This window comes from Alosa pseudoharengus, unplaced genomic scaffold (assembly GCF_046254945.1).
Source record: "Alosa pseudoharengus isolate Yale_2024_CS ecotype anadromous, Long Island Sound unplaced genomic scaffold, YU_APseudo_1.1 YU_APseudo_1.1_scf_17, whole genome shotgun sequence".
In the NCBI taxonomy this organism is placed as follows: domain Eukaryota; kingdom Metazoa; phylum Chordata; class Actinopteri; order Clupeiformes; family Clupeidae; genus Alosa; species Alosa pseudoharengus.
The window spans coordinates 30,042,643-30,058,730 of NW_027468640.1; the positions used below are offsets into that span (position 1 = coordinate 30,042,643).

Below are 16,088 nucleotides of genomic sequence, written 5' to 3' on the forward strand. Positions count from 1 at the left end.
CACAAAACTTGGTGGGCATGTACCCCCACATGGATAGCATGGAACTGTCATTTTTCGTTTTGATCTGTAGCCCCCCCGCTGGACTGGACCCCCCGAAAGGAGGGTAGGCCAGACACAGTTCTCTGTGAATATCTTGAGAACTGTAGGGCCTAGGATGACCATTTTTTCCGTATATTTGCCTCCAGGGGTCATGTTAGCCCAGTTCATGTGCACACATGTGCACAAACAGATACACACACACACACACATTGACAGTAATCATGACACATACTCACACAGTAGACATATGTACGCTTCCATGCACAGGCACATACGCAGGCACGCACACACACACACACACACACACACACACACACACACACACACACACTCACACACACACACACACCCACACACATAACATAAACATAACACAAACAATCAAGAATTTCTCATAATTATGAACAGGCAAGATGGAGGTGGGGTTGTATAAAATGAATTTTACATGTGAAATCTATGAACTAATCATGTTTTGGTACTTGTTGTCTAGCAGATACCAGTGAGAATTGAGTGTGGATAATGCAATTTAGTGAGACAGTTAGAATCATATAGGCCTTTCAGCGTGATTTCTTTTTGTGGAAAAAATGTGCTGGACTGGGCGGCGGTCATATTTTGTACCGCTCTGCGGTACATCTAGTTGTAAATTAGCTTTCCTGTCAATGCTGTCAAAAATTGCGAAAATACAAACAAGGCATCTGTTTGTAGCCTGTCTATTGTGTCTTGTCCTTTGCGGTTGTCATTTAGTGCAGCATGCCTATACTCATCAGGAGGAGACTTAGATCCTTTGGAGCCAGTAAGGACATCCTGCGCCAGTTCTTCACATCCGCAATACAAAGCATGCTGCAGTATGGGGGGCAGTTTGGCCCTGTGGCCTCTCAGTTAGCTAAAAGCTATAGCAATAGGATACTTAGACTTTTCAGCATTTGCTCGGAGTTGGTGGGTCACACAATGGAGGATCACTTCCTTGACAGCTGGACTAAACACACCCTCATTCTAGCAGACAAGATTGCACTGGACCCCTCCCACGTGTTACATAAGGAGTAGTACCAGCTCCTGCTATTCAGAAGACGCTTTAGGAAGCCCAGCTGTAGGAGAAATAAATACAAACACTCTTTCCTTCCTCACTCTGTGTCATTACTCAATCAACAGAGGAGAGTAGAGTAGATCCCTCACTCATAGTCTTATGGACTCATTATCTGTGTGTAGGCTACACCTCTTACATGTGACGAATGATTTTATGATCTTAAATGTTATTTTTTAATGTCTTCCTATGCTGATTGCTGAGCTGCAATGCAAGACAAAGGTCTGTGTGAACGGACATTAAAGTATTATCTTATCTTATCTTATCAGCATAAACCTGTTGCCCATCAGCCAATCATGGTGGTCAAGGTGGCCTTTGGAGTTTGTATCTCAGAGAAAAACCAACACAAAATTTGATTGGGAGGTTTATGTCTGCCTATCAAACTGCATGTCTGTCTTTAAGGCTAAAAATGACTTTTGTAGTCTTTCACCGCTGGAACTGTGATTGTGGAGGCAAATAACATACTGCCGAATGTACCAAACAAGGCCTTAGCTGTATGAAGACGGAACAAACGTTTTTAGTGAAAGTAAGTCATTCTGCAAAATTTGCTCTGCAGGTCAGTCTGGAAAGGGTCCCATTGACGCCCATTTCTGAATCACTCAAAAACCCAGGATCCAGTCACTTGCATGCATTCAACACAACCAACGGCTGTGCTGATGTCGTCAGGATTAATTACATATGGACGTGTATTTTATTTGGAATTGAGTAAACAACTGCAAATAAAACCTTTCTTTACAAGAAAGATGTGTTTTTAACAAACCTCTGAAATTATTCTGTAAGAGTTTAATGCACCAATTAAAGTTTTATTTCACTGCTGGTTAGTCCCTAAAAATCGTAAAAACAGGAAGTTCAGACACAAGCGTCAATGACATTCTTTCTAAACGGACCTGTTGAGCTAATTCAGAATTGCTAACAGGCTCGAACAAATGATCCTGACTCAGTAGAAACCCAAATGATTTCAGATACAGGGAGGGGTGAATCCGCGCTACTGATGCTATTCACATGTGTAAGGAGGGCCAACTGACACCATCACATGACAAACAAGCTCACCAGCTCCAGGGTACTCATCACATGGTTGAACCAAGCATTTAAAGCTTTTAGAAAATCTTCTTATGAGGTTTTAGCCATGCAAAAAAAGACATGAAAACAGGCAGTCTACCAAGACTTCAATGAAAACACATCAGATGCACTAATCAAACCTGACCAACAGAGGGCAGCACTGCACTATCAAGAAATCATGACGGATGACTGCAATGAACCTCAGCCATATGGTAAAATATTCATTAGTTCATCAAATGAACAAGAATCAGTCCTAGTGTCTGGCATAACAGACTATTACAGCCACAAAAGGACAGGAATGCGTCTAATATGGTGGTTTTGTCAGATATGAAAAAATCCCGTAGGGTAAGAGATCCTGAAGAAGTAAAGGAAATGTGTGAGTTCCAACAAACATTAGGTTCCTGAGTTTCTTTACGCATCCTTCACAGCCTGTCTCCTCAGGTTTAATGTGCACTTTAATCCTGGGCACTGTCCTTTTGCATGTGCTGTAACGTCATAACTGAGAAATAAGCCATCATAAAACTTTTGCTGTGATTCTTACTGCCATTTTACGATTATTGTAGTTGAACAGTTGTGTTATAACACTTTGTGTTGTATATACTAAGCTATGCAAATACTGTATTGGATGCAGGAACATTTCTCATTTGTTACCAAGTATATCTGGTCTGAACATTTCTGTGTGCTTAGTACAATTTCAGAAAATTCTTCTGAATGATATAGATTTTGTTTGTGTTTGTTTGGTTTTGTGTGTGTGTGTGTGTGTGTGTGTGTGTGTGTGTGTGTGTGTGTGTGTGTGTTTGTGTGATGTCTGTGTCATAAAGCCGAAGTACAAACAAACCAGTTGTTGCTGCTCAGTAGGATGCCAATGTTCATAATTCATAAATTAGTCACGAGACCTTACATCTTTGCAGCTGCTGACAAGTTCATAGCCACTGAGACAGAGTTTTTCTTGTTTAGGTTGGAGTGAACCACTCTGCATTTAAAATCTGTAACACAACCAAGTGTCTGTATATTCTGTATGTGTGTGTGTGTGTGTGTCTGTGTTTGTGTGTGTGTGTGTGTGTGTGTGTGTATGTGTGTGTGTGTGCGCGTGTGTATTAGTCTTGCTGTCTCATAATCTGTGATTCACTGCACCCGTCGCTCTGTAAATGTGTCTTTTCGGGATCAGATGAGACTTCCAGCAGCTCCTCTTACCCCTCTCCTATCTTGCACCCCCACTCACAAACACACACACACACACACACACACACACACACACACACACACACACACATACAAACACACACACATACAAACACACACACACACACATGCTCTCAGATACCCTGGAGGCCACCAAGAGGCCTGGAGGGGAGCGGGGGGGGGGGTCATGTCTTAAGAGCAGGAAGTCCCAGCTGTTACCCCCAAATCTCCCCCCTTCGCTCCCTCCCTCCACGGTCAGGCTCATCTCCCACACACTGTCTCCTTTTCCCTACATTGCAAGCCCCCAGAACTTTCCGGCATTCTCGTCGTCAGGGCTGATCTGATTTACGTGAGGCACTAAACATTCCCTCCACTCGCTGCACGAGGCAAATGTCAGCAGCTTAGGGCAGAAACAGCCTCGCTGGTGGAAGTCTCTCAGTCATTTACATGTCACTCTATTCAAGTGAAGTCTAAAGACTTTATTCCCTCCGATGGTTTCAGTTCCTTTTACATTGGTTCAGATCTGCTGATTTAAACTCCAACTTCACCCCCCCCCCCCTTCACTTCTCTCTCTCTCTGCTGTTTGGATTCATTGCTTTGGTAACAGATAAAAATCAACACACGCACATAATCGCAGCACATGTCTGGGTTTAGATTTCCCTGCAGATTTCCTCCTTTCACAACACTCCAAGAGAGAGAAAGGGGGGAGGACAGAGAGCAAAAGAAAGAGAGAGAGAGTGCACAGGAAGTTACACAGAGAAGAGGGGAAAAAATGCTGATCTTACAAAACAAAACTCGCATTGTCGCTCCCATGTCATGCAGCTTTTATTTCCCAAATAATTTATCCTCTCCTCCTTTTACTCCCTCTGTCTGTCGTTCTCTCACTCCTCACACACATATCTCAGTGTCCCTCGCAACCTTTCCCCCCTTCGTCTTTCCCTCTCTTTGTTTCTTTTTCACACCCCTCCCTCTTTCTCTCCCTCCATTCGTCCGCCCTGATCCCCCCCCCCCCAACACACACACACACACAGAACACACATACCCCCCCTCTCAGTGTTTCTAATTATGATGCCTCTTCTAGTATCTGCTTCTATGATGTGGTGGGAGGGTGAGAGGTGGTCAGTGCCAGACATATGGACTTCATCAGAGCACCCCGTGCTGATGTTTTCTTTGGGAATGTTGACAGCCTGACAGGAGAGGCAAAAGCGCTCCAGTGACACAGAATCCCACTCAAGTCTGAGCAACAGAGCTTGAGAGAGAGAGAGAGAGAGAGAGAGAGAGAGAGACAGAGAGAGAGAGAGAGAGGGGAGGGGAAGAAAGGAGAAAGCGTGGAGAAGAGGAACGCAGAAACGCTCTCGCAAGAAGAGGAGAAAAAAGAAGAGGAGGAAAAATCAGTGACTGCCCCCTTTTTTCCTCTTTTGCTGCTGCTGCTGGTGCTGCCATTCTTTTTCTCTCTCCCTCTCTCTTTGCACTTCTCCTTTTCACTCTCTCTCTCTTTCCCACTCAACACACACTCACACTTTCTCTCACACACATTCACAGACAGACACGTATACACACCACATCTCTCTCTCATACACACACACTGACACTGCTTCTCAGAACTTTTGTTTGCCTTTTTTTCAGTGTAGTGCATGCGTGTGTGTGTTTTTCTTCTTCTCTAAATGATTTTGGAAGAGAGGGGGAAACGGAGCCTGTCGTCTGGCTGAGATGGAGGAGACTTACGGCAGCAGCCTCGGGGCTGAGCTCTGAGAACCACTCAGCAGCGCCACACACACACACACACACACCTCTGCCAATCAAACACTCCTAGACCACAGAGACACAGGGGACAGAGGAAGACAAGCCACATACACACACGCACGCACACACGCAAGGGAGTCTGAGGAGACAGAGGAAGACAGAAGAGGATTGTGCTTGGACCATTTGGACTGGATCATTCTGACAAGAGATCAAGAGAGACACACAGAGATTGAGATTCTTTGGAGACGCAAGACTACTTGGACCTTACAGCCAGAGACAGGCAGGCAAAGACCAAAGGGAGGCTGAGGATACAAAAGACTGCTTGGACAACTCACAAGAGAGAGACGGACGGAGGGAGACAGACAGAGTCTAAATAGGAGACTGAATCATTAGGAGCTTGGATCATTGGATTGGATCAGACAGATTCTCCTCGTTCAGTGACTGTGATCACTCTGAGGGGACTTCTCTGAGGTGACTACTCTGAGGTGACTTCTCTGAGGGGACTTCTCTGAGCTTGGACGTTATGGCTGTTGCACGAGGATCCTGGCTGTGGTGGTGCAGCTCTGTGTTACTCTGTCTCTCCCTGGCTCACCGGTCAGCCGGCTGGTCATCATCATCATCATCATCATCATCACAGAAGCAACAACAGCAGAAGCCGGCCGGTCTCGTCCGGCCCCAGACGGTCTCCCTGGTGTCTGGCCAGCACAACCTGTCGGAAAGCGCCGAGTCCAAGGTGGAGCGCCTGGGCCAGACGTTCAAGCGGAGTGTTCGGGAGTTGCGCGAGCGAAGCGGTGCCCGCATGGACCTGGTCTTCCTCGTGGACGAATCATCGAGCGTGGGCGCTTCCAACTTCCGCAGCGAGCTGCGCTTCGTGCGCAAGCTGCTCGCCGACTTCCCGGTGGCGCCCGAGGACACGCGCGTGGCCCTGGTCACCTTCTCGTCCAAGAGCCACGTGGTGACGCGTGTGGACCACATCTCGGCGCCGCGTGCCCACCAGCACAAGTGCTCGCTCTTCAACCAGGAGATCCCCGCCATCACCTACCGCGGAGGGGGAACCTACACCAAGGGCGCGTTTCAGAGAGCCGCGGTAAGACTGAGACGAAGTGCTTTGTGTGGAGATCCCATTTGCACGTGTGTGAGAGAAGATGTGCTGCATGAATTGTCGGTGTGAGGTTGTATGCATGTGTGTATGTGCGTGAGGATATGCTGCGTAAATTGTCGGTGCGAGTTTGTTTATGTGTGCACGTGTGTGGTATATGTGTGGTTGTGCTGAATGAGTGATCATTTCAGTGAGTGTGTTTCTACGTGAATATTTACAAGCCTGCACTATGGATGAAAAGTGTCAGTGATGGAGGGTTGTATAATGGACTGTATATGTATGCGTTATGTATGTATGTATCATGTCTGTCTATGTAAGACAGCAATAAGTCATAACATGGTCCTCAATCTTTTTAAGTTACTCAGATGTGACACAAAACTCATTTTGCTTGTCTTTCCCAAAATAACCCTTTATGTGAGTCTTAAATACCTCCCTGTTTAAATACTCTGTTTTTCTGGTAACCTCTAACTGCAAGGCACGGCCCGAGACAGCTGTAAAGTGGAATGAGTTCATAGTTTATCTGTGTATTCCATTATTTCGTCTGTTTATGATCACACTTTCTCACTGAGGATAACAGTTTATCAACTAAACTACTGATTTCATCAGCAAATCCCAGACTGTTGATCATCATTTTTCAAGGTTGGAGTAGAGGGTTTAATCGGAGACGATAAGACAGCAGAGCGTTCCATTTATCAAACGACTAGAGGGGAGCTGATGGGAAAGAACAGTCCAGAGCATGGTGGGTGTAGACTGGAGCTGGCTGCTGCTAGTTGGCAGATTTTTAGGGTTAAGGAAAGGTTTATGATGTTGTTGTTGTGGAAAACACACACACACACACACACACACACACACACACACAAAAGATGCATACACAAAAACAAACAAAATCCTTGCATAGCCATCTGTTGGCCTCCGTGGATTATTGACGTGCCCTGTGTGATCCCAGAGGAAGTGCCTCCGTGCAGCAACAGCAGCAGCAGTAATGTTAGCCTTTCAGATCCCATCACAGAGCTCCTGTACAGGGTGGAGGAGGAAGAGGAAGAACGTTCTGGACTAGCAGCCTTGTCCAAACTCATACCTACACACACACACACACACACACACACACACACACACACACACACACACACACACTCCCCTCCACAGTCCACACACACTCCACGGCACAGCAGGCTGCCGCGGTCTGGAGTTGTAGTCATTCATGGCTGGAGGGAATATTTGACCTGTTTTAAACCTCCGTTTTCCATGACTTCGCAGTCACTGTGCAGTTTCAATGGCACACTCTGTGACTTATAGAAATAGTGGCCTTCCCAAAGGACCAATTCTCTTATCTTTGAGTATCACTCTTACATTACTGATGACATTTGGGATAGCGACTTATTGCGCATGTTTTTTTTTTTTTCAAAAGACCCAGTCATTTCTCAAAAGCATTCTGTATTGTTGAGCTCACTGAGAGGAAGTGCTCCCATAAGATAACCGCTATCCAGACACAAATCTTCCCCTGATGTTTTCAGCTCTTGCAGCCAGAGCGCAGTGTGCCTAACCTGCTCTGACTGAAACAAGATGTGAGGGGTAAACGGGCTCTCCGTTTGATTCGCCGACTGTCCGCTCTTTGCGGTTTCGTCAGCTCACTTGAACAGTGTGTGTCCCAGATGGGACGGTTTCTCACATCAGTATGGGAAAGTGTGAGGGAACCAGAGCCAAGAGTTATTCAAGAGGTCTCTGTGGGAAAAGCCCTTCAAAAGTAAAGCGAAAGTTAGCGCTCTAGTTAGTAAGACAGTTGTTTTGATCTGGGGCAAACATCACTATTTTATTAAACTATTGTAACCTACCTTTAGATATAAACGTTTCCATTTAAAGGTGCTTGTTGAGGTAGCCTACTTTAATTGGGTCATTACCTCTAGCACTATTCAACCTGATCAATCATCACGATAAAGTTGCTGAAATTCTTGGAATTGTTGACTTCACCTCAGCCCATCTCGCCCTCGTACGTGCTGCTGAAATCTGGAAGCCATTACTGGACAGCCGTGTGTAGTCTGTAGCGGCGGAGCAGAGCAGGCGGCCGGATGCGGGGCTCTCCTCCCTGGCCCGAGCGTGACCGATGGGGGCCAGCCCCGAAGGACGACGAGAGGGTGTGGTGCTGTGGAGGTGCCCGTAAAGACCTGGGACGGTGAGACAGAGAGAGAGAGAGAGAGAGAGTGAGAAAGTGAAGCTTAGTGAAGGGGAGAGAGAGAGAGAGAGAAAGGAGGGCAGAAAGGAGGGAGCAGAACATCTGAATCATTGGTCAGGGGAAGCGGAGGATTTTTCCATCTCGGTTCCATTCCGTCCAGGGTTCCATTCCAAGGTGTCGGGATTCCTGCGTTCGCTGCGCCTCGCATGTTCTCCTGAGCCGTGTGGTCACGCTAACTAACTTCAGGCATAGGTTTACATTCCATGCTCTATTTGATATACGGGAGGTCTTTAGTGCTGCCAAAAGCTATTGTTTTTCTTTTGTTTCACTTGCGGTTTACTTTGATGAAAACATTTCTTCTGGTAATACGATCAGCTTGCAGTAGCGTTTTTTTTTTTACTTTAATGCAAACAGGGGGACAAGTATGCTTAGGCTTCCAAATCTGAAGACTCCGTGTGACTTTACTCTTATCCACTGTTCATGCTCAGAGAAGACACTTCCCAGAATGTAAATTATATTTAATTGATTTAATTATATTTAATTAATTTTAATTTAACTTGTACAAACAACAAAACCATACGAGAAACAATAACAAACCAAACAAAAAATAACAATTCTTCCAGACACCGATGGTTTTCCTTGGTGCCATGTGTTTCCCTCTGAGAGCAGGACGATGAAGCCCTTCCTCCAACCCTTCTCTCTCTATTTTCTCGTGTTGCTTTTTCTAATCTCTCAGAGCCCCTACTTGTCTTTCTCTCAGCCCCTATTCCTCATCCAGAGGATTTGTCTTTCTTCTCTCGGAGGTTGCTATGGTTTGCCAGGGTCCACCTCCTTCCCCCTCTCCAAACCTGAGCCAACGCAGCCCCGTGGGGATTGTTAGCAATTGTATCCCCCCTTTTTTTTCATCAAATCTGGCTTCGAATGTGTGTCGTTAGCCTCATTTATTCATTCAAAACTTGTGGATGTTTCAGATGTAAAGCCTCAGGCCGATGCTGGTTGTTTTACCATGTTTAGGCCGTTCTTGGAGAGCCTCGGCGAGAGAATGGACAAATTAGCACTGTGGTCCTTTTTTTGGAGTGAAATAGATTGGAACTCATTTTCCAAAAGGCTGTCTGTATTTTGTAAGTAAGAGGGATGGTCTGGTTATCTGGTATGTGTCCCCGTCACCCACTCAATCTCTCTCAGAGCCAGGAGACCACATGCACGAACACACACACGCACACACACATTTGTGCAATGGGACATGCAGTTTTTCCATACGTGCTCATAACCGCTTCAAAACACACCGTTCCCCAAGAAGCAGCTGCTTTCCCTCAAACGGTAGAGCAGAATGGGTGAACGTGTGGACTCCTTATCGTACATCAGGGGATTGAGGGGCTGAGGTAGTGTATTCGTTACGTAAGAGTCTTCTGTCTTTCTCAATGTGACCCTCTCTCTCCCACCCCCAACTCTGTCAAATTCCAAACCAGGCCCCTACATGGCATTGACCCCTGTAGGGTCTATGAACCAGCCTCCAGGAGGCGGGTGGCTTACTTCGAGGCTGTACAGATCACAAGCGACAATATTTCTGTAGTCTCTTTCGCTGAACCCCTCTCTTTGTGTTTGCTTTCTCTCTGTATTGCGCAAATCCAAACTGGAACAGAACTGACATTCAGAAAGGCAATTACAACACTATGATAGATGATGTTATGGTCACAAGTGACACACATACCTAAAAATACGCACATGCACACACGCGCAAATACACATAATCGCATGCTAGTATACACACACACACACACACACACACACTCATACTCACACACACAAACCTTAAAATACTACCGTGAAGACCTCTTGGCTCTGTCACTGAAGAAGTGGAGGAGTGGAACAGGGATGACTGTCAGCAGAACTCAGGTGTTGAGAGCAAAGTTCTGGACCGGTTACTTCATTAATCACAGACAGGGATCTTTTCAGGCCATGGCTGTTGAACAAAGCCAATGTGGAATGGGAAATGTCTGTATTACAAGTGTACTCTAACTACACATGTCTAGTTTTAACCATACTAATATAATGCTGTCACAGTAGACACTAGACAGAGAATACCAAAATGCACAAACATAGATGTGTAGTGTTATGAATTATAAGTAGTCTATCGAGACTGTGATGTCTGTAGTGGAATTACTGAAAGGACATACAGTAGTTTCACACATTGTTGAAACAAACCCTATTCTTTCTATCTTTTTCACTGACCATATCACTGCCCCTCAGAGAGACACAGAGAGAAAGAGAGAGAGAAAGGGGGTGAATGAGAGATAGAGGGTGAGAGATGGAGTGTGACTGAGAACACGATGGAAAGTGGATGGCATCTCTTTGGTCTGTCCCCCCTCAGGGGAGATAGAGAGAGAGAGAGAGAGAGAGAGAGAGAGAGAGAGAGAGAGAGAAAGGGGGTGAATGAGAGAAAGAGGGTAAGAGAGAGATGGATTGAATGTGACGGAGAACACGATGGAAAGCGGATGGCATCTCTTTGGTCTGTCCCCCCTCAGGGAGCAGCTGGTGATAAAGGGGGATTCTGTTTCCACAGTGAAATCTTGGCATTTCCTCTCCCCGGGTCCCCCTCATGTATTTGTGTTTCTAATACGGATTGATGAGGGAGATCAATACAGGAGACAGCCTGTTTCCCTCGGGCCCTGATAAGGCCCCCAGGAATGCCCAGAGATTTGCCTGTAACACACAGATAGGACTGCATAGGCAGAGATAAGAGGTCTACAAACCTCTTTACAAGGGGCTTCCATGGCGTTGACTATGCATCTGAGATAGACAGCCCCCCATAGATCGTGTGTTGCTTTTGATGACTTCCAACTGGCCCTCATCCATTGAGGCAACATACAGTATACTGAAGATTTATTGACAGAAAATGAATGGCAAAAGAGCAAATATCTACTCTCTGAGTAAACTGAATTTGCATAGGCCAAAAAGAGTGATTTGATAGTTATTATAATAGTTATTATTGTTCCAAATTGGGTGATTTGCAACAGCAAAAATGAACATAATTAAAGAGTTAGGCAAAGCCATGCCTGTATTCAACTGCTATGGTGTGTACTGATATGTGGTGTGTTGGAGTATTTGTATTGACTCATGTCATTGATGTCCAAGAGTCTCTCTTTCTGAATGGGCCACTTGTTTGGCCCATGCAGGCCTCTCAGCACACCCTTAGGGGGTTGCAGTAATGTTGTCAGGGTGCTGACATTTTGATGGACAAGATAGACACAACAGGGCTTCTGTTTCGCCGCCTAAACCATCTCTCTCTCTACCCTCTCTCTCTCTCTCTCTCTCTACCTACCCTCTCTCTCTCTCTACCTACCCCCTCTCTCTCTCTCTCTCTACCTACCCCCTGTCTCTCTCTCTCTCTCTCTCTACCTACCCCCTGTCTCTCTCTCTCTCTCTCTCTCTCTCTCTCTACCTACCCCCTGTCTCTCTCTCTCTCTCTTTGTCTTACTACCCGAGTGACAGCCAGTACACAATTGTGTTTGAAATTCCACCCATTTGGCCATCTGATAAAAAAAAAAAAGATTCCAAAGAAGTCTGATTAATTTGTCCTCATTTTGCAGGAATCATGAGGCAGACATATGCTTCACCTCTACTGGCAATTAGTCACTCTTTCATGATCTCTCTCTATCATTCCTCTCTCACCACATCCCCCTCTTCCTGGTAGCTGTCAGTAAAAGAAAGATGAGCTTTAAGAGGAAAGGTACGGACAAACAGGGATCAAAGGTTGGGAAAAACAGAGAGACAGAGAGAGAGAGAGAGAGAGAAATAAAGACAGATTAAAAGAAAGAGTGAGAGAGAGAGAGACAGGGAGGGAGAGAGAGAAGAGAGAGACGTGATGCAGTGATGTTGAGATAAGGCAGTTGACAGGTGATGGAGAGCGGGCAGCGCAGCTCTCATCTGGAGAGCGTTTGTCAGTGTGTGATGTGGTCGCTGTGTGGCTTGGGGCCATCCGTCTCCTCCAGCCTCAGAGAGACTCTTTGGAATGACCCTGCTGCTGGGTCAGCTAAGTTCACAGAACACCCTGAAAGGGAAAGAGGCCTCCCATCAGTATGCCAGTGGAATATCCATATTGAATCTGAACACATTCTCTCTTATGAGGATCAGATGAACAACCTTTTGTTTTTAGTTCCACTTTGTATCTGCTTTCTGGCAGTGTAACAGCGCGGGTTGTTGTGACTTAAATAAGTCTGCTGATGAGACTATTCATTGAAATCAACAGATGGCTCACATAGGCCAAGGTGAGTTTGGAAGAGCAGGCAACAAAATTATGGATACAGCAGTTTGGTTCGATAGGAACAATGCCAGACCTAGGGGCATGCCAACATACCTGGTTTAAATCTCAAGTCCTCATCTGAACTTGTGTTCTTAATTCCATCAATGCCTGTTGGTCACATTCCTTTTTAAACGGAGTTCACATTCTATGACCGTCAGCACATCAGCTCACACTCTTTGCCATGTACACACACCTGTTTCGGGCCCAAAGGCGAAACCAATGAGAGTCCTTATATATCACACCACAATTTTCAGCACGATTACAATAATCTTGGGCTTCAATCTCCAAGTCCCCAGTGAGGCGTTTGATGGAAAACTCAGTATGACAAGAACTTTCGGCACTGCAATTAGCTGTAATTGGAGAGAGCGCTGCTTTGGTTGGAGCCATAGGAGTTCGGAAAAACCCCCTCTCCCTTCCAGGCCTTGTAACTACTCCTCTGGGGACCACCGCACAACAATCTGCCGAGCAGTAGTTGCACTACTGAGCTGCTGCTGCTACTGCCTCAGCTGATGTTGCTGTACAGTGCGAGGGGCTGAGGGGCTGAGGAAAGTGATTTGGTGTTGACGTTTCTCTGGACGCGGATGCGGTCTCTGTTCGGTGACGGCTGTTTGGAGCTGTCCTCGGAGGCACCGGTAGCCGTGGCGGCCAGTGACAGTTATGATTTGTTACGCACGGAGCGGTTTCATCAGGTCAAGGATAAGCTCACGGTTGAATCCTGATGGTCCAATTACGCAAGCCTCTGTGATGGGTAGCTCAATACGTGTACTATAGAATATACTGCTGCTGTCAGATGTTATATAGGATCTGCTTGTCTGTTTGCGGCTCCATTGACTATACCATTTCAGTGAGATTGCCTGTCTCCTTGTGGTTAGGTTAGGTGTTGTGTGAATTTGCGAATGCTTACTTGTGAGTGCATATTTTGTATATTTGTTTGAGCTGGTTTGTATACACCGTTTGTGTGTGTTTATATACACATGCAGACATATACAGTAGGTCCTATGTTAGCGTAGGTGTGTTTGTGTTGAGTAGATTGTTTATATATACATGTGGGTGTATATAGGGTGTAGGTGTCAGGGTGTGTGTGAAGTTGACGTATATTTGTCCACATATATATTTACAGTATGTCTGTCGGGCTCTGCACTGATGTGTGTGTGTGTGTGTGTGTGTGTCTGGGTGGAAACAGTTGTGTCTGCGTGTGCTGGATATGGAAAAGCACAGCGAGTCTGTGTTTACATCCCACACCCTTCCGAACCACACTCACAGATGGATGACCAACCATACTGCCACAGCTCTGTTGCATTTAGCAGGTGTTTACAAGGGTGTGTGTCAGGTTTATAGAGTGATATAAGTATATCAGTGATATATATGTGTATGTGTATGTGGGTATGTAGTCCTATAAGCAATTATGTTAGGTCCAACATGGGCCATAATTGTGCTGACACCTCGAATATGGGTTTTTCAAGGCACAGCACCTGACTGTTTTTCCTAATGACTAGACGAGAAGTACCAACTCTTCATTCTGTTTCTGGGGAATCATCACACCAGCGACTTTTCCAAACTGAGTTCTGAGGGGTTTGTTCAAGAGCCAATTTAATTTGTACCGTGCAATTTAGAACACACATAATGTATGTTTTTTTTCTGTCTCTCCTCCAAAAAGAGCCGTTTAAAATGAGCTCAGAATATGGAAATGGAAAGCAATCTCACCCCTTCAAACCCAATGAAACGAAAGGCAAAGCTCAGCCAAGCCCGAAAGCTCCAGACAATTACATATACACGCTCCTGCTGCAATTTCAGATTTGAGCGTTGCGTGTCTTTTTTTCCCCCTGCGCTCTTTGGATGGAAGGACGCACATTGTTCTCCTCTCTCGTTCTCGCCCTTTTTATATGACAGCAGGGAAAGCTGTTAAAGGGACTGCTCTTGATCTCACCCCTGAGCTCGTCCCTGTGTGGAAAAGGTGGGGAGGGAGTCGGGAGTCTGTAACACGAGTGGCATTAAATATCTTTTTTGATGGGAGCCAGCTTCTCCAGCGCTCCCCGCAGAGGCAGCAATGCCACTTAAAATACTTTCTCATCGCAGCGGCGAGCTACACCCACCCGTCTTCTAAAAGTTCAGACACCCAATTTGTGTCAGCACTGATGCTCTCATTCTCCCCCTCCCACCCAACCACCCAGCAGCACCCCAGAGAAAGTCCCTCGGGCAGTGAGGTGGAGTGGTGGTTGTGGGGGTTTGACAGATAAGCGGGAGATTGCTCCGACATGCTCAGTGGCAGGCCGGACAGGCGGCTGAGGCGCTGACTGAAGCGGAGCCCCGACTGTCAGCAGTCCTGCACGGTTTATCGCCGTTGTTGCAGTGTGTGTGCATACTAGCCGACTGGATATGAAACGTCTGCTCCCCGAGTTGCTCTGCTCTCAACAGTAGCTGCAGACTGTTTCGAATTCCCCAACCTCATGAGAACAGCCAGTGGGTTTTGACCCCAAATACAAAAGATTGAAGAGACAATATGAAAAAAAAACAGGGCAAATGATATGTGTTTACCCTTGCTGTCTAGTTAATAGCTCTTGATTTAAACCGGCTTTGTGAGCATGACATTGCAGTGTAATACGTTATTGCTTTCAAGGGCATTTTGGATCCCCCAGACTTCACCCTTGAATTTATTGCTGGTCAGCGCCTCCACTTTGATAAATACAATGCCTATTCCATGCTCTCCGGTCTCCATTTAGAATCACTATTATTTTTCAGAATGACTTTCCATTCTTTTGTTGTTATTACTCCTGAGGTTAGTTTTCCTTTCCTGTACAGGGCCTCACTCAGTCAAGCCATTAGTTCTGCAGTTTTGACTTCAGCCTCAATGTGCATTGTCCGGGCAATGTCCACATTCAAGGGATGGGAAAAAAAGGGAGAAGCACTGGAAAGTCAAGCGGAGCAACTTCTGAATGTGAACGTTTTGGCCAACAAGACATCCCGAGAGACGTGACACTGATCATAGTTGAACATCACTTTGACACAAAGGAAAACAACTCTTCTTATTGCAATCATCTGTGTTGCACAACACATAAAACAGCTGTTACCAGGAAACTGCTCATATCCTTTATATGGCTCTTGTTTCATTTATCGCTCAGCAAATAAAACTGCCTAACACACGATTACAAAAGACTACATATATCTTTGAATATGCAGATACATTAAGTGTTTTCTGATCTATAATAAGACTACACACAGTGCTCTAAGGTTTTATGCTAAAAATGTTTTAAGTAATCCTAAAGGCCAATTTACACCAACAATCTATAAACCAGCAACTAGTTAGCCAGCAAAGTTATCTATCAACAATCTGATAAGCCAACAGTCCGTAAATGTGCATTTGTTTTTGTAACTTCATTAGCATACCCATTTGGACTCATGTTCTGCAGACACC

General features: G+C 45.7%; 1 protein-coding gene across 3 annotated transcripts in view; it reads left to right on the forward strand.

The window, feature by feature from the left end:
- The first annotated feature begins 4,452 nt into the window (after nt 1-4,452).
- svep1 (sushi, von Willebrand factor type A, EGF and pentraxin domain containing 1) overlaps nt 4,453-16,088 on the forward strand; it is an 83,304-nt gene continuing 71,668 nt past the window's right edge. For all 3 annotated transcript variants that reach the window (XM_076289263.1, XM_076289265.1, XM_076289266.1), the window contains exon 1: nt 4,453-6,191. In XM_076289263.1, the coding sequence (XP_076145378.1) occupies nt 5,628-6,191 (564 nt within the window). In that variant the 5' untranslated portion in view covers nt 4,453-5,627. The remainder of the gene's footprint in view (nt 6,192-16,088) is intronic.